The sequence below is a fragment of the Nicotiana tabacum genome, chromosome 11 (genome assembly GCF_000715075.1).
Source record: "Nicotiana tabacum cultivar K326 chromosome 11, ASM71507v2, whole genome shotgun sequence".
Lineage (NCBI taxonomy): Eukaryota > Viridiplantae > Streptophyta > Magnoliopsida > Solanales > Solanaceae > Nicotiana > Nicotiana tabacum.
Genome location: NC_134090.1, coordinates 27268309 through 27295378, shown reverse-complemented (window position 1 = coordinate 27295378; position 27070 = coordinate 27268309). Strand labels below are relative to the sequence as shown.

The 27070-nt window shown below is 35.3% G+C and overlaps 1 protein-coding gene across 1 annotated transcript; it reads right to left on the bottom strand.

The window, feature by feature from the left end:
- Positions 1-7487: 7487 nt before the first annotated feature.
- Positions 7488-9053, bottom strand: LOC107805243 (U-box domain-containing protein 21-like). Its single transcript, XM_016629239.2, has one exon. The coding sequence runs from the start codon at positions 8919-8921 to the stop codon at positions 7623-7625; it is 1299 nt and encodes a 432-aa protein (XP_016484725.1). The 5' UTR covers positions 8922-9053; the 3' UTR covers positions 7488-7622.
- Positions 9054-27070: the final 18017 nt, after the last annotated feature.

The following is a 27070-nucleotide window of genomic DNA, read 5'->3' as shown; positions in this document are numbered from 1 at the left end:
GTTATTTTTCTAATATTTAGGACTTTAAAATCAAGTATAATTTTAGTAATTAAATCCTTCCTTATTCCCTAATATTTAGGAATTCTAAATCAACTAAAATTTTAAATTTATGTTAAATATCTTTTTTCCTAATATGAACCAAAAATATTTAAAAAATACTTACATAGAAGGTAAGTTTCTTTTTCAAACGATAAACGTTTTTCAATTTTTGTCTTCTTACCTATTTTTCCTCTTTATTTTCTTTCAAAAGAAACTATTGATATTCTTAAAATTTTAATCAATAAGTATGCATTTACAAACTTAATCATTAATATATCTATTTTATTGGTTAAAATGATGAAATTTTAGTTAAAACTCCTACAAATTTATCTAAAGAAGAATAAATATACAGCTAAAATAAATAATCATTGTATTTAATTTTTTTTTTAAATACATAGTTTGAACTTTATTACCATTTTGTTTACAATTTTTTGTTAGACTAAAAATAATGGAGCTCTAAGCAAATATATTTTCATATTTGTTTTTATAAAAAATACATAGTTAAAATAAATAGTCATTGTATCTAAAGAATTTTTTTTAAAAAAAGTATACAATTGCAACTCTATTATTTTGGATATATCTTTTTTATTAGTCAAGAAAAATAATGGAGCTCTAGCCATTCTTCTCTTTACTGAAAAAATAAATACACAATTAAAATAAATAGTCATTTGCATATAAGAAACAATAACAAGAAATACACCAGTAGTACTCTATTATTTTTATAAAAAAATTGATTTGGCTAAAATGATGGAGTTTTAGCTATTTTTTTTTAAAATTTAAGTCATGAAAAAAATACACCAACCAACCATTATATCCAAATAAAAGTTATAAAATACAAAATTGGGATAAGGTATGCATTGTATATTAAGATGAAGCAACACGAAATATACAATTCTAATAAATAAACTATCGTATATGACTATGTGACAGTAACGAGAAATATCCTATATAAAAAAAGATTTTTTTTCTCACTCTCACTTGCTTAAAGCAGAGTGTGTCCACGTTCTTTGCCATGTAAATGTCCACGGGATATCAGTTATCAAATAGCAAAGTCTAAGTGAGTAACTAATACTACGAATAGGTTATGGTGTAATTAATAACTCGTGTGAAGATTAGTTTTTTATTTTAAATATAAACTCCATAATTTTGCTCATGGCTTAACATGGTCATTTTAGAATCCACTAACAACAAGTAATTTCATTACAATCTTAAGCTCTTATTTTCATAAAAAGAAATATTCAAATGCATAGTTATGTATTTGGATAAATAAAGAAAGCTTCGTTTAAATGAATAGATTAATCAAAGTATAGCAGTTGAATCTAATACGTGTGCAATAACAATTTATTCAGTTCTAATCTATTGAAAATAGTTTCTATTGTACTTATTATAGATTTAAGAAATATAACAATTTCATTTTGGTCGTGAGAAAAAAAGAGATTGTCTTTCATCAGTGTCTTTGAATGAGATGATTACGAACTTATAAGATGGAATTTCTTATTTTATTAAGATAGCTAAATAGGATCAACAATAATCATTTTTTGAAGATTACATTTTTGTTAACATTTATTTTATAACTCAAATAAAAAGTTTAATATACTATTTACTTATTTTTTAAAGTTCTACTTTCATTGAGATAGAGTATACGCGCAACCCTAAGACTAGTACTATATTAAAAGCACGAAGGCCCTTAGCAAAATGTCGTTCGCCTTTTTTACCCTCGTAAACTAGAGTTCACACTGGACAAAATAGTCATTTAATTATTTTTCTAATATTTAATAATAGTAATCTAATTAGATTCCTAATATATAGGACTTTGATATCAACTAAAAGTTTAATTATTAAATCTTTCCTTATTTGAATTAGTGAAAACTACTAATATGTAGGGATTTTAAAAAGGAGTTAAATTTTAATTAAATAAATATCTTTGTTTTGGTATTTATTATTTTGACATGAAGGATATTAAACAATCGTAATTATTTAATAAAATGGTAAATCTTTGTACTATCTAAGGCTGCTTGGTGGGCCGGGCCTGAACCGGACCGGACCGGGCCCGCGGTCCTAACGGGCCTGGTGGGCCGGTCCTGGTGGTCCTGAGAAGTCCGTGACGGGCCGGTCTTGTAGTATTAGCCCACGAGCCCGGGACCGTCAGACGGGCCTGGGCCGGGCCTGGCGGGCCTAACGGGCCCAACGACTATTTTTTTAAAAAAAATAAAAAAAATAAAATTCTCCAACGGCCATATTTAAAATCTAGCTGTTTGGGCTGAAAATATGACCGTTTTAAAGTTTAAAAAATGGCCATTTGGCCCCCAAACTTTATATAATTACACTTTTCCCCATTTCTCAACTATAAATACCCCCTCATTCTTTCATTTTTATTCACCAATTCATCAATATCTCTCAATCTCTCTCAATCTCTCTACTACAATTACTTAATTTATTGTTGAAATTTCGTGAAAAATTGTGAAGTTGTTGAATTGAAGTTTTCAAGTGTTCAACGATTTTCAATTTTCAAGAAGTTGTTCGGCAATCCGGTAAACTCGTTTCAACTCTTACGTTTTAAGAATATATTTTTGTGTGGTTTAGTTTGCATAATTATAATTAATATGACATTTACTTTGAAAAAAATGTTTGGTAAAGGAAAAGATAAAACCGGTGAAAGTAGTGGCCAACCAACTACCCTTCCCCGGCTCCCCGACCTAGAAAAGATAAGCAAGTTGAAAGTAGTCGCCAACCTAGACGTCCTCCTCCTTCCGTAATTCTTGATAGTGATCACCCTTGTTTTCAATTTACCGATAGTGAATTTTACCATAATGTTGCACCAGCTGAAAGATTAGATGATGAAATTATGAATGCTCTTTATCCTAATGAAACCATCTTAGAAAATAATGAGGAAAATGAGGATGATGATGAAACTCAAGCACCGGATTTAGATGATACACCTACTAGTCCTCTTAATAACCCAACTGATGCACCGGTCGACCCACCTGTAGAAACTCCTACTTTTAATAGAGAACCTGCTAAACGCCTAGAAACATCATTAGTTTGGAATTTTTTTACTCAAGTAAGAGAACAAAATAAGGCTAAGTGTAAAACTTGTGGGAAATTAATGGTGCATAAATATACTGGAGACCGTAGCGGCACGGGTAGTTTGACTAGGCACATAAAAACACACCCTAGAGATAAGGCTAGATTTTTTCAAATGAAAGCGCAACTAGAGGGGACAAGTGTAGATTCTGCGGTTAACCCTAGTACAGGTTCAAATCTAGTTCAACCAGGAATTAACACTGTCACCGGAGGTATTTTATATTACGATCCAAATAGAGATAGTGAAGAATTAGCAAAGATTATTACTGTTATGTGCTTACCTTATACTTTTGCATCTAATCCTAATTGGGTTCATTATATTAGAAGAGTTTTTAATCCTACTTATAAAGGTTGGCCTCGCGCAACAGTTAAGAGTGATATTTATAAATTCAAACATGAATATGAACAATATTTGCGGTATTTATTTACTCATATACCTAATCGGATTTCTATTACTACTGATATTGGTAGAAGTGGTAATGATTGTGATTATCTAACTGTTACAAGTCATTGGATAGATGAGGAATGGATAATGCAAAAACGCATAATTGCATATAGAATAATTAATTCGCGTCACACAAGTAAGTTTATAGCTAACACTGTTGCAGATATTTGTAGATATTTTTGGCTTTAGCGATAAAATAATGGCAATTTCAATGGATAATGCTTCTAGTAACACTAGTGCTATAGGCATGCTTACAACAACACTAAATCCTGCATTTACTAATATTTTCCATGTTAGATGTATTTGTCATATTTATCATTTAATTGTCGGTGATGGTATGCGAATATTAAACATAGAAATTGAAAAGGTTAGAATGACTCTTAATTGGCTTTTTTATTCAAACCGTAGAAGTAGACTTAGAGAGTATTTTAAAAAATGTGATGAATATGGCCTTAGAGAAAGAAAGGTTCCTAAACCTTGCCCGACTAGATGGAATTGTATGTACGAAAGTTTAGTAGTAGCATATGAATATAGAAAACCAATTAATGCAACGTTTAATTCTCGGGTAGGTGGTGAGGATGATGATGAAATGCTTACTACTCAAGATTGGACGAATGTTAAAATTCTTTTAGATTTTTTAGAACATTTTCAAATTGCTACAAATGCATTTTCTGGGCAATATTATCCTACTATTTCAAACTGTTTAGTTTATATTGCAGCACTATCTGATTTGTTTGTTGAATTTGGTGAGGGTGGGGACATTTATGAACTTGCTATAAATGAAATGAAACAAAAGTTTAAAAAATATTTTTTTCCTATCCCCCCTATTTATGGTCTTGCTGCAATGCTAAATCCTACAATGAAATTGGGAGGTCCTCATTTTTAGTATTCAAATATTTATAAGGCTTTAGATCTTTCAAATGAGGAAATTGCTACACTTGCAGATGCAAAAGCTTCAATTAAAATTAATGCTCAAACAGTTTATAATGCTTATCAACTTGCCTTAGAGCATGCTAGGCCAACTATTCTAACCCCTACTTCGTCTAGCTCACAATCGTCTAAAAGAGTTGCGGGCTTAAAAACTCTTAAATCTTGGACGGAGTTCAGGGGTTCTCAAGGTGAAAATTATGATGAAACTTCACATCTAAATGAGCTTCAAGTTTATTTGTCTCAGGAACTTGAAAAGGAGAATCCAGACGGCTCTTTTGATCTTTTGGAATGGTGGAAGGCAAGGGAAAAACATTTTCCGGTTCTTGCAAGGATGGCTCGGGATATTTTATCAATTCAAGCTTCAACTGTTGCATCAGAGAGCGCTTTCAGTCAAGCAAGACTGCAAATAGGTGATCATAAAGCGTCTATGAGGGATAGCTTGGAAAAATCAGTACTGTTTAGAGATTGGATCCGCTCGGAAAGAAGAAACTTTGGAATTGCAGAAGCACAATCGGCGATAGATGAAGCTTATGAAGAAATGATAACATAAGATACAATATATATACTACAAGAAAATATATAAGAGAATATATATACATAAGATACAATATATATACTACAAGACAATATATTATGCGAATATATATACATAAGATACAATATATATACTACAAGAAAATATATTATGCGAATATATATACATAAGATACAATATATATACTACAAGAAAATATATAAGAGAATATATATACATAAGATACAATATATATACTAAAAGAAAATATATATACATAAGATACAATATATATACTACAAGACAATATATTATGCATGACAATTTAGTGTTTTACTATTGTTTTGTTATTTTCTTTTTCGTCAAGCACTTTAATAATTAGATCTACATATATACTACATATATATTTTTAATATAGCCATGATACTACAAGAAATTGCCTTAAAAAAAAAAACCGCTAGGCCCGCGAAGCCCACGAACCCGGCCCGTTAAGCACAAGATCATGTGGGCTTAGGCCCGTCACGGACCGGTTCCACCCATTGAGCCCACGAAGCCCGGGACCGCCAGAGCCCAAGCCCACGAGGCCCGGCCCGTTTGGCCCACGAAGGCCCGGGCCCGGGCCAGAATACAGCACTAGTACTATCAAAAGCATCCCTATACATTTGGATTGTTCGTTTCGTCATGCTTTTATGTTTTTGTATTCTTTTCTTTATCTCTTTGTTGTTTGTGCATTTATTTATGTAAGTTAAAAGTTCTTATCAAATTATCCTCTAGATTTTTTTTTAATCAAATGTGGCTCATTAATATTTTTATTTGATATTTTAGTTCTTTAGTTACTACAGTAGGGGAGCCATATTTTTTATTATTGGGTGTCAGTATTTAAATAAGTAAATACACGAAGAAGTCAAGAGGATTTATATATATATATATATATTAAAAGCACAAAATCCCCTAACGGAATGTCATTCGTCTTTTTTCTCTTTAAAATATATATCATATTGGACTAAATTATAATTTGAAATATTTTTCTAATATTTAGGAATTCAAAATCAATTAAAGTTTCACTTATTAAATCATTCCTTATTTAAATTAAGTACAAAGTCTTAATATTTAAGATATTAAAATCAATTAAAATTTTCTTTGTATAAATCGTTAAAAAGTAAAAAGGGAAAACTGTCGACGATCTAAAATATGAACTAAAACACAAAATCATATAAAAGCATATACGTAAAAGTAATCTATATACCACCTTTTCCAACAACGAAACTCCACAATAATTTTTATGTGTTTTGTCCTTTTATTTCAATCATACAAGGTCAAGTTTGCATCTATATTTCCTTTCATATCAACTATTGGCCATTTTTAAATTTCAATCGATAAGTATTTTATATAAAAGCTTGGTAATTATTATTATTATTATTATTATTACATAATATTCGAAAACACCGATCAATATTGAACAAATCACTAACAAAATATTAAATGGTTGACAAGAGTCAAGTACATTAATGATTTTACAAATACAAAAATTCAAAAAGTGAAATATCAAATTAATTTTTTTACTCTTTGATAGTATAATTATAATTATAATTAATTATTTAAAATTGGACGAGCTAATATGAAGAATTTGAATTAACAAAAAATAATTATTTCCTTTAATGTTGCGAACAAATAATTAAGCCTTTGAATTAACTAATTAATAAAAATTAATTTAATTATTTTTTTGATTCATCATATAAGTAAAATTATTTTTAAATTGACAAACCGAATAGGATACATAAATTTGTTTTGATAAGAATAGCATTAGCATATGGAAAAATTAGTTATAATAGTATTAAGAGTCAAATTCGTAAAAAAACAAACTTGAAGCAATCAGGAGGAAACAATAGCATACAAAGTATATTCTAAAGGAATTGTCATTTATTATTATACAAATAATAATTTTCTTTATGTTCTATATTAAATTATTTGATGTAAAAAAAATATAAGTCATTTAGGCGTTACATTTTCTCTGATCAATTTTTTCTATGAGCATAACACCAACCTCGTCATTCCCGAAATGGAGAGAGACATAGAAATAACAATATTCTTTTATTAGATAGTTCAATAGAAGTCTTCAAAAACTACAATAAAGTATCTAAGAACTTTTACGAAAAGAATTCTTTTTTCATTTAGCCAGCTAAATAAAATATTTAGTAGTCATCATTTTCAAAAATTTATACATTTTTTGTTAGTTTTTATTTTAAAAGTCAAACACATTGTTTATTATTTTTTTTGTATTTTAGAAAAAGGGTATATTTTATTGATATAGGATACACGCGCAAAGCGCGTACCCTAAGACTAGTATATATAAATTTTATACACTTTTGCAGCTATTGAATATAAATAATTTCGGGCGTGAGCTCTTTTTCGTTTTTGGATGTAATGCAGAAGTATAGAACTGACAAAGCAATAATTAGGACAAAACTTAGAAAGTATTGAATCATGAATTTACTGAAGAATGACTACAAACTTTTTCTATATCTATACAATATTTTCCTAAGTAGTACAAAAATTGTGTTTCAGTTCAATATGAAGGCAATTGCTTGACCCTAATTTCCAAAAAAAGTATCAATATGACCTTTTCAGATACTTGAAACCAGTTGATACGTCAAAACAATCAACTCTATCTTTATAAATATTCATCAATTTCAATAACTCAGTAGCCTTTTCCTTTGTTTTTTCAGCACAACCAACTTGCAAAACCACCAATAGTTTCTGAAAAACACCTAATTCCAATGCCTCAATTACTGAAATCTCATGTCCACTTTTGCAAAGTTTCCATAAAACTGAAATTGAACATTCAGTGGCCATTTGTGAAACTCTCATAATTTTTTTGGCTATTAGTGGCATTGTCAATCCATTGTCATAAGCCTTTTCTTTCCCTTCTTGAAAATTGCAAAAACAGTCCAAAACAGCTAAAGCCTTTTCAGCTATGTCTTTTTCAGCATCCACAAGAATTTCAAGAACTAAAGAAACCAACCCCATGTTGACAAATTTGGCCACAACTTTGTTGCTATTTTCATCCAATACCATAGAGTAAATTAGCATTAGTGAAGCTTTCGTAGTGGAGGGGCAAATCGGTACTTTCACCATTTGGAATAAAGATTCAGCCAAATCTTGAATTTCCATAAGATCATTTGCATAACTTTGGTCATAAGAAAGCAACTCTTTCATTACTATAACTGCATTTTGCCTTGCGGATAAATCTTCACCTTTCAAAAACCATGCCATGCAACGTAAAGATATCGCTGATCCTAACTTTGTTTTTCCCTCTTCTCCAATCGGAAACATCCATATTAATCCACACAACAAATCCTTTAATAAATCCGCGCAAATTTCTACACTAACCTTCTCAAAACATGCTGCAAAAACACTACCTGTACCGCATTCTACTATACATTTCTTGTTTCTTTCACTTTCCTTAGCCAAAATCTTGATTCTTCCCACCAATTCTCTGCATTTTTTTTCATTCCCTCTCTGAGTTTCAACCATTAGCCTCGAGCAAATCTCCGATACTTGAGACGAATTAATAGGAATTCTAGGAGTAGGAACTCTTTCAATACCATAGTTTTTGTTTTCCACGCACCAATCTTGAATCATTTTTCTTATAGTATGGTTTGGTATAAGGTCATAATTTCTCAAGACTTGATTTGTTACAGGACACGTTGAATTCCTCGCCTCCATCCATTTTTCGATGTTTTCACGATCATATGAAATTCCAGTACATAATGTGACTGGATCTTTCATTAAATCAAGAGAAATTGGACACAGAAAATGAGATGGAATTGTAAGTTCTTTACAAGAATTCAATCTTGATATCTTCTTTTTTCCAGCTCCCTTGTCCTTTCTACGTCTCCAAAAAATCATACTGATAAACTAAGTAAGAAAAATAATGTACAAAATGAACAAAAAATTGAGAGATTTAGAAGTAATTCTTTGGTACAAAATTTTGATGGGGTTTTGTTATATGTGTTTTTTTACCACTCTTCTTAAGAAGGGGGATATATATATATATATATGGGGTTGGATCAAAGATGAGAATGAAAGGTTGAAGTTAGGGAAAAAGAGAAATTTTGGTAAAAGAAACAGTCAAAATTAGAAGAAGAAGAAGGTTTGTAATACGTTTTATTTGAACATTGACCGTTGAATATTTGAAGAAGAAAATTGACACTATGTTCACAGCTAACATTTTTAGAAAATAGTTTTAATTTTCTTTGAATTTGTTTAAAATAGGAAAATGTATAAGTTGGGCTACTATGGTTTGACCGAATGACCAAGTCGCTAGTCAATACAAGTCGGTGCCTCGTGGCTGACCTGTCAAAGGCTGGACATTTTCTTTCCAATTAAAAGCTTTAGCCGAATTATTTTTATTATTATTTTCAAAAAATTGTACGTTATTAAGAAATTGCTGAATTTTATCTCTATTCATATTCTTATTATAGCAAATCTTATAAAATTCGTGGACTTCACTTGTTCAACTTTTTTTTTTTAGAATAAAATTCGAATTTTCTCTTCAACTTTTGGTAATGATTGGTCGAGTTGTGTTAAGACCGAAATAATAAGATGTTATGCGGAAACTAGTAAAATAAACCTTGAATAATGATAAATTAGAGAATAAAAGATAAATATATCAAAAAGACACAAACATATAACGTGGTTCGATCAATTGACGTACAACCTAACTATTTGTGAAAAGTAATATTAGATCAAAAGTTTTAACGGACCATTTTCCTTCTCTTTTTCTCAATTTTTCCCTATCTATTGGCGATTCTTTTTTCTCTTATAATATTGTGCTGAACTAAATTGAGATAGTTCTATTGTCAGATCAAACACTTCGAGAAATTGAAGTCGTTGATTTTCTTTTTTCATTTTTCTTGTTGCTTCTTATTAATTTCTTTTAGTCCTATTAGTACAACTTGTTTGATACAATTACTTTTCGAAAATATTAATAAATAAATTTAGAGTAAATTCCTTTACCCCCTTAACCTTTAAGGATTGAGAAATAATATTTCCTCCATTTCTTGAATGAGAAAGATAACTCCTTAGGCAATATTTTCCTACGAGACTTAATATTTTAATTTAACATCATATGTTGTAAATTTTATTTATGGTACTTTTATGTAATACATTTAATGTGCCAATGTTATGTTTAAAGAAATAAATCAAGCGAGATATGGAATTAAATGAAAAGGTTGAATGATTTGACTCTTAACACTTATGAAATATGTCATTTTTTTGAGACGATGTATTATTTCTTTTGTAAATATCAACTATGGAACAACAACAACAACATACCCAATCTTATCCCACACCGTGGGGTCATGAGGAGGGTAGTGTGTAAATTTTAAGCTTATGTTGGCATTAATTATCTCGTCTGGAAGATTTAAAATCTTATGCGACTGTTGAATGATGTCTAATTTAATTTCTGTATCAGTCTAATTAGATTTAAATTACAAAGATTGTAAAGATATTTTACTACTAATTATGGATACAATTTCAACCTTTATCCTACTCATATATATCGGCCTAAGTGTTTTGAATGAATAACAGGGTCCTTCGGTGCTTATTTTCCAGTTATCTTTGTTGAACGACCTCAAAGTTTTGGTTTATTAGAACTATTTCCTTTCATTATTTCGTTTTTATTCACGTTCCTATGTATATTTGCTTAGAGAACACTCGGTCAGTAGCGAGTTAAAGACATACATCATCGCAGAACTATAAAGTATAGTCGCTCCAATAAATAATGCCTGGAAAATTTATATCTTTTGTATATTAATATATATTCCATCCGTCATTTCTACTTGTTCATTTTAGACTTTACGTGCCCCTTAAAAAATAATAATTATAGTATTGTATACGGTCAAAATCAAGGAGCCCGATTTCGAAGTCTTAAATTGGGCTATGAGTCCGAGTCCGGACGACTCGAAGTAGGGATCGGACCCGAGGGACGCACACCTCGAGGAAGCAGATCAAAGGCTTGGCACGACTGACATCGAGGGCCGTACAATCTCGAAGACACTCAAGAAAGAGCGGGAATTTCTCAAGGACACGTGGATCAGAACATAAATTATAGGATAAGATCTATACGAAATAGTACAAGTCCGTACTAGGTTGTTATACATCTGTACCAATAGAATTCTTTATTACAATTAGGAATGTACTATATTGGGGTTTTCTCCTCCTATATAAAGGGGACCCCAATCATTTTGTAAGGATCATCTCACACTATTCACTGCAATAGAATATGTTACTCTGTTTTTCTTGTTTACCGTGCTCAACAAGTGTTCTTCATCTTTATTGTTTTTACTTTATTATTCATAGTTCATTGCTCTTAGCTGACCTCGAGGCCCCCAAGACAGTCGAGCTCGAGGTCCTCATTGTTATAACAACACTGGTTTGGTTCATCAATTCTCCTTATTTAAACTTAATATTACTTGTATAGTCACTAGTATTAGAATAAATCACATATCTTTAAAACCACAAATTATATTTAGTTGTTACCCCCATTTTTTGAGGTAAACAGTTTGGCGCCCACCGTGGGGCTAAAGATAATAGTGATTATTTTAGTGCTAGTTTTCTGATAATACACGTTATTCTTCACACTTTTTCTTGTCAAAGATTCTTTGATTTCAGGTTAAGATATGTCTAGCACACAAAATGCACCTGCTCATGACAGTGAGGGACTCGGAGAAAACAACGGTATAGGGGTCGGTGTACCGCCCATAAATCCTGGGGGACCACCAAACGTGGAACCATTTGATATCAGTTCGCACAACGCTCTAAACACGAACTCAGGCACAGACCCCGTAAGGAATGCACACAGGGAAGCCCGAGCATGAGGCCAGGAAACACGAGGGATGAAAGAAGGAGGAGTCAGCCTCCAAGTGATATTCGAGATGCTGCAAGCTCAGCAAGTCGCCATCGCTCAGCTTCAGAGTCAGAACAGAACTCCTAACACCGCCGAACCAGTAGACGCCGACACGAGCCAGCGCTAGGAAGGCCCGATGAAAGCGGCTCGGGGACTGACCCCACAGTCATAAAAATGCTCGAGGAACTGACTAAAAGAATTGAGTCAGGAGAAAAGAGGATAGAAGATAACGATAAGAAGGTAGAAACTTATAACTTCCGGGTAGACCAAATACCGGGGGCATCTCTAGTTTTGAAAGGTCTAGATGCCAAAAATTTCATACAAAAATCTTTCCCCCCAAGTGCGGCCCCGATGCCCATTCCCAAGAAATTTCGCTTGCCCAATATACCAAAATACAACGGAACAACTGACCATAACGAACATATTACTTCATACACTTGTGGAATCAAAGGAAATGACTTGAATGATGATGAAATCGAGTCGGTGTTATTAAAAACGATTGGGGAAACACTATCAAAAAGAGCTATGATATGGTATCACAACTTAGCTCCTAATTCAATAGATTCATTTGCTATGTTGACGGATGCCTTCGTGAAAGCACATGTCGGGGCTATAAAGGTGGCCACAAGAAAATCGAACGTCTTCAAAATAAAACAAAGGGATGACGAGATGCTAAGGTAGTCCGTGTCCCAGTTTTAGATGGAAATGATGGAATTACCACTGGTCTCCGATGATTGGGCAATTTAGGCCTTTATGCAAGGTTTGAATGAAAGAAGCTTGATTGCCTCTCGTCAGTTAAAACAAAACTTGATTTAATATCCTGCTGTGACATGGTCGGATGTGCACAATCGCTATCAGTCAAAAATTAGGGTCGAGGACGACTAGTTAGGAGCCCCCTCGGGCTCAATTCATCCTAACAGATTCGCAGCCAAGCCCTCGAGGGACACAGACAGAGGATCAAGATTAAACAAGGAAAAATATCAACCGTACGTCGAATATAGAAGGAACATTTCAAGGCATAATACACCTCGGAATGATCGAAGAGTAGATCGAGGCCAAAATGATCGTGGACTCATGAGCAAAACCGGGTTCGACAGGCACTCGGGACCGGTAAAGGCACCTAAATTGTCAGAATACAACTTCAGCATCGATACCTCGGGTATCATCTCAGCCATTGGCAAAGTTAGAGATACTAGATGGCCCAAGCCTATACAGACCGACCCTTCTAAGAGGACTCCCAACTTAATATGTAAGTATCATGGTACTCACGGGCACAGGATCGAGGATTGCAGGCAACTTAGGGAGGAGGTAGCCCGATTGTTCAACGAAAGGCATCTTCATGAATTTCTCGGTGACTGGGCTAAGAACCATTTCTGAGAAAGAGATGCAAACAGGAAACATGAATATGAAGAATCTTAACAAGTCATTCACATGATCATCGGTAGAGTCGACATCCCACAGGGACCTATATTCAAACGTACCAAAGTATCCATCACAAAAGAGAAACGGACTCGGAGCTACGTGCCCGATGACGCCCTATCGTTCTGTGATGAGGAAGCAAATGACATATCCCAGCCTCACAACAATGCCTTGGTAATCTCTATCCTTTTAAATAAAGTTCAGGTTAAATGTATTTTAGTGGATCCAGGTAACATAATCAGATCAAGGGTCGTGAAATAACTCGGCCTGCAAAATCAGATTGTGCCTACATCCTAGGTGTTGAATGGTTTCAACATGGCAAGTGAAACAACAAAAGGAGAAATTATTTTGCTAGTAAACGTAGCCGGGACCATACAAGACACCAGGTTCCATGTCATCGAAGGTGACATGAGGTATAACGCACTCCTTGGAAGGCCATGGATACACAACATGAGGGGAGTGCCGTTGACCCTCCATCAGATGATGAAGTTCCCGACAAAGGAAGAAGTGAAAATAGTCCACGGAGAACAACATGCTGCAAAAGAGATGTTTGCAATCGAGGAAGCGGTGCCGATGTTGGAATCCTTGACCTCAGAGAATTCGAGCCTAAAAGATAAACATGTGGCTAAGTAGCAACCACAACTCCAAATCTAGACGGAAGCAAGATAAACATGTAACCGAAGGTGAAGAAGGGAACTTCCTAGCTCCTCGAACCTCCGCTGTCCTCGAGAAGCCCGATACTGCCAAGTCAACCGCTCAAAAGAAATGTACACCTGGGAACGGGATTAACCCCCGAACTCAGGAAAAAACTCATTTAGTTTATTATTGATGATATAAATTGCATTGCTCGACCCCGTTCAGATATTATAGGGATTCAGCCTTAAATCACCACACGTAGACTGAGCAACAGTCCTAAGTTTAAACCAGTAAAACAAAAAGGGAGGCCCCCAGTTCGAAAAACTTCGTATCAACATCCAGTCAACAGGATGTATGAAGAACAAACAGGTAAAATAATGAAAGCCTATATGGATGATATAACTGGTTAGGTACCTATGCGCATAGGACCATTTTAATTCATTTGCAAGAAGCAGTTAACGTTTCGGGGCGACGCGACACGAAGCTCAACCTAGAGAAATGTGCCTTCGGAGTTGGCACGAGTGAGTTTCTCGGCCTCATGGTGTCAAATCGAGGCATTAAGAATCATCCCCGACCAGGTCAAGGCTCTCGAAGATACCATGATAACGGATAGCAAGACCTTGGAGTCATTGGTAAAGGATCTTACAAGCTCGGCACTGTAGAAGCTTTCAAAGGCTCGCGATCTCGAAGACACCCCTTCTTACACGAAGGCCATAAGCTCTAAATCATGCGTTGCACTCTTTTTTCCTTGGCTCGGATTTCGTCCCAAATGGGTTTTACCGGCAAGGTTTTTAATGAGGCAACAACTATGTGATGCCTAAGGAAAACTTAACAGTATCCAGGGTTTCTTTTTTAATCAACCCCGAATACTGGGGGGCATCACCCGCAGAGGTTATATTTTCTAGGAAAATACTTCATGCTTAAGAAAACCTTGATAGGAAAACTTTGTAATGGGCCAAACGGTCAGATGAACCGTGTCCATATAGCGGTCAAGCCCCAATAGCAAAGCATGTACACATGTACCAATTTTGTTAATATAAAAAAAACTTAGTGTTTCAAAGAAGTCTACCGTTACACGAACTCTACATCCTATGGAAACGGCTTAAGAGCCAAAGCATAGCAACACCCAGAAACTCGGGAACTGTCATCAAAAATTCGAATTTATAAGACCTCAAAGAGGCACCCCCTCGAAACAAAGGCCAAGGCCAATATTCTCGGGGACTAACTTCTCGAATAAGTTCGGAAGTTATCGGGAAACAAGCCCAAGTGACGTACCCAAAGGCTACAGCCACACTAAAGACTACGGTCGTATAAAGGCTACAACCAAAATAACGTGGTTCGAGGCGTCCGACTTCCGCTATAAATTAAAGGCCTTCAACTATTAAAAACTAGTTAAATCAGGCTACCCTCGGCAAAAACAGAATATGAAGGGCTTTGATAAATTCAGCCCTCGAAAAACCTAAGGGCTCCGATAAATTAGCCCTCGAATGATCCAAAAGCTTTGATAACACCAGCCTTCGGAAAAACCTTTAGAGGTATTCAATTATGCTTATGCAAATAAAATGACTAATAAGGTTCTGATACGCCGAGCCTTTGAAAAAACCAACGGGTACAAAAACACATGCTAAGGCATAACTAAAATTTCACTAAGTCTTTTAGCCGAAATGAGGGAAAAATTACATAGCCATTTTAAAGGTCGAAATGGCCCAACTTAAAGAGCCTAAGGGCCGTATCTAACAGCCCAAGGGCCAACTTAAAGAGCCTAAGGTCCGATATCTAAGAGCCCAAGGGCCAACTTAAAAAGACTAAGGGCCGATATATAAGAGCCTAAAGGCCAACCTCGAAAGTCTTAAGGGCCAAAAACTCATAGTCCGAAACTCCGCTTTCATTTCGATCTGGACTCGAGGTTCACAATATCCCGAGCTCATAGCGGATCAATTTAAACTTAGCTCGAAAATTATTATACCTGTCGATAAATATCTAAGGGTTTATAGTACCCCAAACCCCAAACTAATCCTCGGACTAATCGTTCAAACAAAGTTTTCCATGAATAAAGGTAACGTTAAATCCAGCACTAACCAAAGACAAGATAAAAAGTTCCCCTCGTATTTTCAAAAGATGATTACAGGAAATAATTACACAAGGGAGGCTTACAAGGAAACAAAATAAAGTAACCTAAAACTACTTCGGGGTCACATCCTTAGCAGCTGCATCTTCAAGAGCCTCACCCTCGGGGACTTCATCCCCGTCTCCTTCACTCTTAGATACACCGGTTGAATCATCCTCATCAGAAAGCATAGAGGCCGCCTCTTCTTCCAAAATCCTCTCCGCTTCAATATCGGCTGAAAGATCGAAGCTGCGAGCATGTATCTCCTCGAGGGTCATCCTCCGGGATTGTCGCCTAGCATGGTCAAGGGTATTTGATAACTTAGCCTCCACCGTAGAAGAGATCTCCCTTGCCCAAGCATTAGCTACTTCGGCATCTGCTCGATACGAAGCCATAATTGCAGCAACATCAGATTTGGCCTTGGCCAGCTCAGCAGCTGATCTGGCTTTATGATCCTCGATTTCGAAGCCCCAAACTAGGCTCTCCTCCTTCACACCTCAAAACTGGTGTTTGAGCGAAGCCAACTGCTCTCTTAGAGTTTCCTTCTCAAAGGCGATATTGTCCATGCCTGCCTCGACCCTAGGGTTTCGGTTTCTTCATCTTAAGCTCCTCCCGAAGCTGCGCCTCCAAGTCGGCCTTCTAAAACTACTTCGGGGTCACATCCTTAGCAGCTGCATCTTCAAGAGCCTTACCCTCGGGGACTTCATCCCCGTCTCCTTCACTCTCAGATACACCGGTTGAATCATCCTCATCAGAAAGCATAGAGGCCGCCTCTTCTTCCAAAATCCTCTCCGCTTCAATATCGGCTGAAAGATCGAAGCTGCGAGCATGTATCTCCTCGAGGGTCATCCTCCGGGATTGTCGCCTAGCATGGTCAAGGGTATTTGATAACTTAGCCTCCACCGTAGAAGAGATCTCCCTTGCCCAAGCATTAGCTGCTTCGGCATCTGCTCGATACGAAGCCATAATTGCAGCAACATCAGATTTGGCCTTGGCCAGCTCAGCAGCTGATCTGGCTTTAAGATCCTCGATTTCGAAGCCCCAAACTAGGCTCTCCTCCTTCACACCTCAAAACTGTTGTTCGAGCGAAGCCAACTACTCTCTTAGAGTTTCCTTCTCAAAGGCGATATTGTCCATGCCTGCCTCGACCCTAGGGTTTCGATTTCTTTCATCTTAAGCTCCTCCCGAAGCTGCGCCTCCAAGTCGGCCTTCTAATGAAACTGCGGAATTAAAAGCGTCAGTCGCTAAAATAAACAGGTACGTAACAAACCTTCAAGAGATGTGTTACCTTCTCAACATACTCGGCTCGACCTTGGCATGCCTGCGTCAGCTCAACTCGAAGATCGTAGATCTCCATCTCTTTCTTAGCATTGAGGGATTTGACGGCGTCCCTCTCCTCCAAAGCCTTTTTAAGCTCTGCCTCGCATCAAGCAAGATTAGCTTGGGACTTGGAAAATGCCCTTTTATGGAGCACCACAACCTTCACGAAAAAGGAAAAAAAGATAGATTCAGAACAGCTAAAAACAAAGGCGCAGGCATAAAAAATAGGAAACTCACTTGTTTAAAGAGACTACGAGCCTCATCAAAAATGAAATAGGCATCGGGGTCAGGACCATCTTCAAGCCCTGCGAGAAATTCTCGAAAGATGTCATGCCCTTCATCGCTTGCTTCCATTTCAGAAGACCTCATATTATGGGCATCTAGGATTTGTCCCTCGGAGAAATCGGGGCGAGGAGGTGAATCATCCATGTTGATCACCCTAAGTGATCCACTTGGGGCATTTTCTCTTATCTGAAAAGGCTCGGGATCAGGTCGTTAGGCCTCACCCTCCAAATGATCTCCTAGGCGAGGTGACTTCTTTCTTGATGATGGTTCGGGGACTTTGTTTGAACTCCCTCAGAAATTTCTTTGGCTCTGGATTGAGCCAAATCAACAGCCACCGGCTCAACGGGTTTCGAATCATCAACATTTTTTCTTTTTTCACGGGTTACCAGCAGGCAGTCATCATCATCTTCTTCCTCCTGGTCTCGAAGGCGTTGGTCCATTTTCGGAGATAAGGCCTATACATTCGAGCCACGCTCTTCTTTGGCTTTAGGGGATTTTCAGATGACTCTCTTCTTCTTTTTCTTTCTTTGGAAGGCTTCGGAACCTCCACTTCATCAGCCGGGGACGGCCGTAAATCAACGGCGTCTCCAAGACCTAAATGACACCAAGGTTAGTATCTCGTAGAAGAAGCACATGAAAATAAACAAAAGAGGTCACCATGGTTTTTGGCCTCCCATCGACCCTTGACCAGATCTCGCCAGCAACGCTCCGAGTAAGAGAAGGTGGAGGCCAGCTTTCGGACCCATCCCTCGAGGTTCGGGACCCCACCAGGAAACCAAGCAGCAGCTGCACTATCGTAAAGGGGTTAGACCAATAAAAAATATAAGGTCAGGGAAAAGAAAAGAAAGCAGGGTATAAACCTATTGCCTACTCACGTTTCATGTTCCACTCCTCGGGGAACGATATCCAATCGGCAGGAATCAGGTCGGAGGTCCTGACTCGGACAAACCGGCTCATCCACCCACGGTCTTTGTCCTCATCGATACTAGCAAAGAGAGATTTTAAGGATCAATGTTGCAATTTTATCAAGCTCCCACGATAAAGTCGTGGACTGTACAGTTTGATCAGATGATCGAGGGTAAAAGACATCCCTTCGATTTGGCTCGAAAAGAACCTGATTAAGTAAACGATTCGCCAGAAGGAGGGGTAGATCTGGCCGAGAATCACTCGGTATCGTTGGCAAACATCAAGAATAACTAGATATATGGGACCCTGAACCGGAATTGCAGGGCCCAATATAAATGGGTAGGTGTATACGCTTAGGTGCCCCACTTTGTACGTGGTGATGTCCTCCTCGGAGGAAGGAATCACTATTTCTTTATTATCCCATTTACAATCCTCCTTTACTTGCTTGAGCTCGCCCTTGGTCGCCAGACAAACATATAAAGACATGGGCTCGCATCGTCTTGGTGTCAAAACAGGTTTCTCGATTTTAAAATCGGATGTTATTTCACATAGTGGGGGAATACACTCTTCGATACGAGGAGGCACTACCGGTTTACCCTTGGTCGATCGAGAAGATGATGAAGCTTTTTCCTTTTGGGAAATCAGTTTAGAGGTTTTAGCCATCGCAATACGGAAGATCCAAGAAAATGAAAAGCGTTGATAGTGAAGAGAAAGGAGAGCTCAATAAGATTGAAAAAAAGGGTAATGAGACTTTGAAGACAATATGGGAAGAAAGTTTGTAAGGTTGTGGAATCTGTCTATTTATAAAAGTCATTTAAGCGTGCTGAGGAAGCCAAAAGGTCGATTGTCAGCCGCCTCAAATTAATGATTTTGGGGATCGTACAAAAAGCAACTTTTTCGTCGCTTCAACCGCTGATGTTACGATATTTGTGTCAGGACCAAGGCATCAAGGATTAATTCGTCAAAAATCATAAAGGGCAGCCTATAAGTCGAGTTCGAGCAGGGTATCCATTCGATCACTAAGCCCAAGGGCTATCCGAGTTTGAGGAATCACTCACTTGAAGACTATAAAAAAGCCTAAGGGCTATCCTTATTACAAGTTCAAGCAAATGCCCGCTCGACTGTAAAAGCCTAAGGGCTACCCGAGGTGGAGAAGTTTCCCACCCAGGGAATGCAAGGAAACCTAAGGATTTACTTCATCTCGAGATCTTACTCTCACCTAACTCAGGCTCGAGAATCCCGACGTTCCAAGTTCACATTCAAGCTCAGCTCGAGGGTTAACAAAAACCTCGAGGTGTATTCTATTGATCAATTAAAAACCCAAGGGTTTATTATTTCCTAAGCTCTATAGTTGGAATAGTCATTGAAATCATAAAATCGAGTCTTTTACGAATAAAGATAGAATAAAATTCAGCATGGGCCGAAAGAGATACAAAAGGATCCTTTTATACTTCCAAGAAATGATTACAAACTATAACTATGGCACCCACGAAGGATACTTACAAAGAAGTAAAAAACAAAAGCCAAAAATCCTAATTTACTTTTAAGGCCACGACCTCGAGAGCAGTGTCTCCGGAAAGATGCACGAGCAACAATTCAAGAGTGTTCATCGTCGAAACTCTGTTCTGGTGTGGGATGCAAAAGTTAGTGGATGATAGTGCCACCTCATTCCATGGAAAGCAAAAGGAATGAAGCGCCACACCAGGTTAAAGTTAAGAGAAATGAGCAGCAATGTAAAGTTCGCATATCTTCTGATACGGAAAGGATTCAGTGCCTTCTCTCATTGTCTCGAGCCAAAGCTTTGAAAAAGGAAGCCTTGGCATAACTGGTAAAATTGCTGCCATGTGACCTTGTGGTCACAGATTTGAACAATAAAAATAGGTGATTAGAGGAAGAGATAAAGAAGGGAAAAGTCTAAAAGTAGATAAAGAAGGAATGAGTGTAGTTTGTTCAGCCAAGTAAACCCTTATTTATAGAAAGCCGACGACGGAACTGGCATCGCAAGTGGCCGACAAAATTAAGCTGAAACTTATTTGATGTTTTGGGGAAGCATGATGACATGACATTTCTGATCACTTCAAGCACCTACATCACTAGCATGACATCATCACGAGAGGCTCAGAAAGATCGAGCTTCAAATTGTTTTTATCATCTTATTCTAAGAAATGCGAGGACTATCTGTATACAGTAAAAATCAAGGTGCCCGATTTCAAAGTTTTAAATTGGGCTATGAGTCCGAGTCCGGGCGACTCGAAGTAGGGGTCGGACCCGACCGATGGACACACACCTCGAGGAAGCAGATCGAAGGGCTTGGCACGACTGACATCGAGGGCCGTACAATCTCGAAGACACTCAAGAAAGAGCGGAAATTTCTCAAGGACACGTGGGTCAGGACATAAATTATAGGATAAGATCTGTATGAAATAGTACAAGTCCATACTAGGTTGTTCTACAGATGTACCAATAGAATTCTTTACTACAATTAGGATTGTACTATATTGGGGTTTTCTCCTCCTATATAAAGGGGACCCCAATTATTTATTAAGGATCATCTCACACTATTCATTGCAATAGAATATTCTACTTTACTTTTCTTGTTTACCGTGCTCAACAAGTATTCTTCAGCTTTATTGTTTTTACTTTATTATTCATAGTTCATTGCTCTTAGCTGACCTTGAGGCCCCCAAGAAAGTCGAGCTCGAGGTCCTCATTGTTATAGCAACACTGGTTTGGTTCATCAATTCTCCTTATTTAAACTTAATATTACTTGTATATTCACTAGTATTAGAATAAATCATATATCTTTAAAACCACAAGTTACATTTAATTGTTACCCCCATTTTTCGAGTAAACAAGTATGTATTTTACCATAAAACTTCTAATAATGATAGCATTTTAAAAAGTCTTGCGAAATAATTTGGGGAATGAATAATTAATGATAAGGGTAAAACAAGAAAAAAAGATTGTCTTTCTCTTGATTTGCTAAAATGGACAAGTAAAAGTGAAATGTATTTTTAATATAGTGGACAAGTAAAAGTGATCAGATGGAATATATATATCATACATATTTTTATATATATTTGGCTAGTGAATGTACTTACTTTTAGCCGACTGGTCAAATGTATAACTTGCCCAAGATATTTTAGCAAAACAAATTTAAAAGTGAAAATAGCACGGCCTGGCCAGTTTTCGGATTAGCAATCAAAAAATAGCTAGCGTTTGCAAATTCATTGAAAAATAATCACTGTTTTGCTGAAACACGAAAAGTTCCAGCATAATATGCTCGTTATGGAGCTCCTGCGTATAAACTTCTAGCATATTATGTTGGAACTCCAGCATGAAAAATTCTAGCACAATATGCTGGATTATGGAGCTCTTCCATTTAAACTTTTCGCATATTATGTTGGAACTCCAGCATATTATAAAAATACAACATATTATACTGGAATCTCGTATGCTAAAAATTCGAACTCCAGCATATTATGCTGGAATTTTTTGAATTTTTAAGGGTTTTTTTGTTCAGATTATATCTTTATATGAAAAAGTGACTAACTTTCGATTACTTTTGAAATCGTATTGTGGCTATTTTTCATTTATCACTTGTAAATCTGGCTATTTATGATTTTTTTTCCTCAATTTAAAAAGGTAAGAGAGAGCAATAATGTCATAATCCAAGTTCATGTCACATATTGTCTGATTTGGCCCAACATGCCTTACAGATTTACTCCTTGGACTAAAACATCATCGAGCCAAAAAATGTACGTATCATGTAAATTTGTACCCTATCTTATAATTTATTTTACTTTCCTCTCTCGTTTCAATGTAAAATTCATTTAAAGTGATATATGTATTTCTTCTTTTGAAGTTTGCCAATTTAGAAGCATGTCAGTCCTTTCTCTTTAAGACGGAGAAAGCCGTCTTCTGTCATGTGCGTTACAAATATTACTTGAGAATATTATTGGGTAGCTTTGTCCATATGTTATTAAGTTCTTGGTTAAGGAAGCATTAAGCATATTAATATTTATGATAAAAGGGTTAAAGTCGTAAAGTTTGTAACATAAAGAAGCATATATTACTGAGCCTCATATAAAAAACCAACTCAACTATTATTCTTCTGTTAATTGGTTAGAAAATATTGTAATGTATCATTATTGGTTAGAAAATATTGTAATACTTCATTTCACAAGTGAGATTTGTTAATTGAATAAATAACACATTTTATTGAAAAAAGATTATCTCATGTTTATAAACACGATCTTTTAAAATTTATTTATTTTGAAATATTTTTTTTTATCAAAAGGAGTTTAAGAAAAAAAGAATTAATCCAAATAGTCATTCACCCTAGCACTTAAATTAAAATAGTCGGTGAATGTATAATATATACATAATTTATTTATTACATGTGTATAATTAATGTATAATTTTTGTATATGGCTAGAAAAATTAAAAAATTAATATGACTGACTATTTGTGTAAAGATCCCTAAGAACTAGGAAGAGTAACAATTTATGTTTGACTAAATCATTTATTGAAACTTCTATTAGTATTGAAAAAGCAATTTGTGTTTAGATTCTCTTTTGCTTTGAAAAAAAAAACTATTTCTTTTAGCAGGTAGAATTGTAAGTTTTTAATGAGGCACATTATCTTACATGGACATCCAAGGGGGAGTGTTATGAATAGTTTGTACATTAGATACTACATTGGATGTTACATTGGATGCCCATGTTGTGAATAACTTAAAGATTAAATTTCCTACTTTATGTCCATCATCTTTACTTTTTATGCCTATAAAAGGCCATGTAATTGCAATGGAAAGATACACACAATTGAAGAAGAAAATCTCTTCCTTCTCTATATCTATATTTCTTGTTCATGTTTTACTAAATTGTTTTTATTTCATAACACGTTACTCTCTCTTGAGCACTTTAAAAAGATTTAAGCATGTGGAGAAAGATAAATCAAAGAGTAGCTAGCCAGAGGAGTGGTATTCTTTAGCATACTGTAAAGCAACTAAAGATGTTTCTCATAATCTTTGTCATTCATCATTTTCTTCTTCATCTACTAATATTTCCTTGTCTTAATTAGTTAAACTGATCATAAAGTTTGCACACTTGCAATATCTAAGTCTTTCCAGACCTCCCATTTACATTAATAGCACCTCAGAACCGTAAACTAGAACTTTAACACTCTATTGCATTGTAAAACTCATCACTTCAAGGATTTTGTTAATATAGAACTTAGAAGGACAAGTTAACTGATAAGAGTTAACTCCAATTACCAAGCATTCTATCATGTTTAGTGGACGTAACACATTGTGATGATTAGTGTTGAATGAAATTCACTTTGTGAATTATTTAAAATTAACAGTTAGAGATTTTCTTCAACTGTTCTAATATTTTAGTCAAGATAAATTACTTGACTTCTTGATTATAATGCAATTTGTTACATACTTCCTTGTTTCTACATATATATTTTTATCTTCCAATTATGTTATTTATTCACGTGGACTAATCTTTTTACTGCTTGTGAAGAAACATGGACAAAAGCTGAAATCTTTCGGTCCGCTAATAGCCACAAAATGAAGATAACATTTGGTTTTGGTTACATTTATCAGCATTTTATTTTTAATTTAATGGAAATAGTTTTGCATCAGATTAAGAGATCCAATTTAGATAAAGAAAGTAAGTTAATCTCACTTCACATTTTATTCAAAATACTAAACTATACTTGATCTGCATATGCCTATTATATTAATTTTGTTTGAAAAATTTAGACTTGAACATTTTACATCAGATGATTTTAGTAATATCACTTGGTTTTATGAGTATTTCACAAAATGATATCACTTCTTTTATGAGTAGTCACAAAATGATAAAAATTTTAAAGGCTTGAGGGTGCATCTATGTATATTTTGATTTATTATGGCATTGGTTGAGGGTAAGACAATGGGTTCAAGTCTCAATGCACCATGAGGGTAAGACATCATGTTTGAGTCCTGGTGCACCATAATGATAAGAGTTGGGCTCGGATCTCAACATATCATAGCCTAACATGCCTTTATATAAGTAAGACATTAGGTTTGTATCCTATGCACCATATTGATGATATAATAATGACTAAAGAAAAATAATGTATTTTTCGTGAAAAGGCATGAAGCTTGTCCCACTTGATTTACTTCATTAATGATGTGAATGTGATAGCAGTGCATAATAAGTCTAAATGAAGACAAGTTGTTGGCCAATGAACGTGGGTGTGCCAAAGACTAAAATAATAATGGTCAGCATTATGATAAATGTAAAAAGGAGAACAATAAGGGTTCTCAGAATAGTTCTTCAAAATGTGAAGGCAATGTTTACCATTAAATTGGTAAGAAAAAATAATAAAGCAAGTTGTTGATTATGATCCATTCCTCGAAGACAATGTGATTTCTGATAAGCATGGAGAATGCAGACCTATTCCTAAAGGTAAATGTGGCAATATGTGATAAAAGTAATAAATAAAGACATGCAATGCATGTTTGGACGAATGCCACACAACTCACCTCTAAGGGAGGTTTGAGTGAAATAAAGAGAATAAATATTATTGTGTAGTTACATGAATATATCATTGATCGCGTACATGCGGTACACCAAAAAAAAAATTATTTTGTTATGCCTTATAAAAAGTTATTAAACGAAAAATTAAAGCAAGAAATGATTTTGCTTATGATGATTTTGACAATGACAATTTATTATGATACAATTTTTTTCCGTAAAGGAGGCATTTACCATATGAATGGTGTGATAAAGATTTGTAGTACAAAAATTATTAAGAGCTTCGAAAAACTAATTTGTTACTACTCGGATGAGTAAAATTATTCATGACATTGATATTGTAAAGTCTCAAAAGAAACTTTTTGAGTTTCAAATGTATAAGTCAAAGTGGTTGGCATATTGAGACTATAAATGAAAGAAAGATTGAATATCCTCATATTTCTATAATCATACCGGATAAATATGAAAGGTTACCCGATTTTCTTTCTATTTGTACTACACAAATATAAGCATGATGCTGGAAAAATATGCCATAAATAAACTAGAGGTTTACAGAAACAAATATTAGTTGGCATGACCGGTTAGCCATCCCAGTTCAAATATGATGCGAAAAATTAATTGAGAATTACATTAGCATATATTGAAGTAATAGACGATTCTTCAAGAATTCACGTGTGCTGCTTATTCTCATGATATACCAGTTAAGGTTGAGATTGTATCCCTTGATTTCTGGAACAAATAAAAGGTGATAAATATATGGGCCCAGTCACCTGCCATGTGGACCGTTTACTATTATATGATTTTAATAGATGCATCTATTCTATGGTCACATGTGCATTTGTTATCAACTTGCAGATTGGTTTTTGCAAGATTGCTTGCTCAAATTATTAGAGCACACTTCCAAAATATAAATTATGATGATTTATCTTAATAATACTAGTTTAAATCCAAGTTAGTTTAGCAAAAATTATATGCCTCCAATTATAGCTAAATCATTGGTTATGAGAACAAAACTCTCAAAAACGAAATTTTGTATGAGATGTATTATTAATATACAGTAGCACCTGTACGCATCTAGCCAAGTTATGAAAATTTCTCCCAATCACAATCGGTTCACGGTCAGGAACCAAATAATTTCTATATAAAAATATGGATGTGCTATATGATTTAATTATTTCACCACAATGCACAAAGATGTATTCCCAAATAAAGTTGGGAAATGTGTTGGTGATTTCAATATTAGGGGAAAAAAATGGGCAGTTGAGGAAGTGATACATGAAATGAATTATTATGAATACAAATAGATCCTTGTATAAGAAAATATGAACTTGAAGTTCAAGTTCAAGTGATAATTCATTTACAAATTATTGTCAGACGCATTTGCTGACCCAAAACTAAATGTCATATTTCAGCTGCTAATGCTCCAAATAGAATAAAGTCCATGAGGGACAGAGTTTATGCCACGCATGAAGCGCAACAGACCAATTGGTTCAAAAGATAAAACTCCTTGAAGAAGGAGGGGGGCAAATATTCAAAATGGTCATAATAAGGAGGCAAGTGCTCTAGAAGAGCACCACGACATAACACTTCATAAGACCTCATGAGAGAGGCTCAGGTACCTGAAAATAATGAGATAAAAAAAACCTCAATAAGTTATGTCTTTATTAGATAACAATGGAACTGATATAAAGTGATCATCGACGATATTGTTAATATAATGTAGCGCTCAATATTATTAATATTGACGAGGATCTCGAACTCAAATCTATCATGAAATTTGGACAGATAAATGATTGGACAAAATAAAATAAAATATACGCAATCAAGATTGATTTCACCTGAAAAATGTGAAGTTGGACGGATAGTCCCAACACCTGAAAGTATAAAGCCAGTGGAGGTATAAATGTGCTCTTGTGCGAAGAAAGACAAGTCGATTGACATA

What these genes read in the sequence shown, in the direction of transcription:
- LOC107805243 (XM_016629239.2), bottom strand. Translation starts at nt 8,921, where the DNA reads ATGATTTTTTGGAGACGTAGAAAGGACAAGGGAGCTGGAAAAAAGAAG.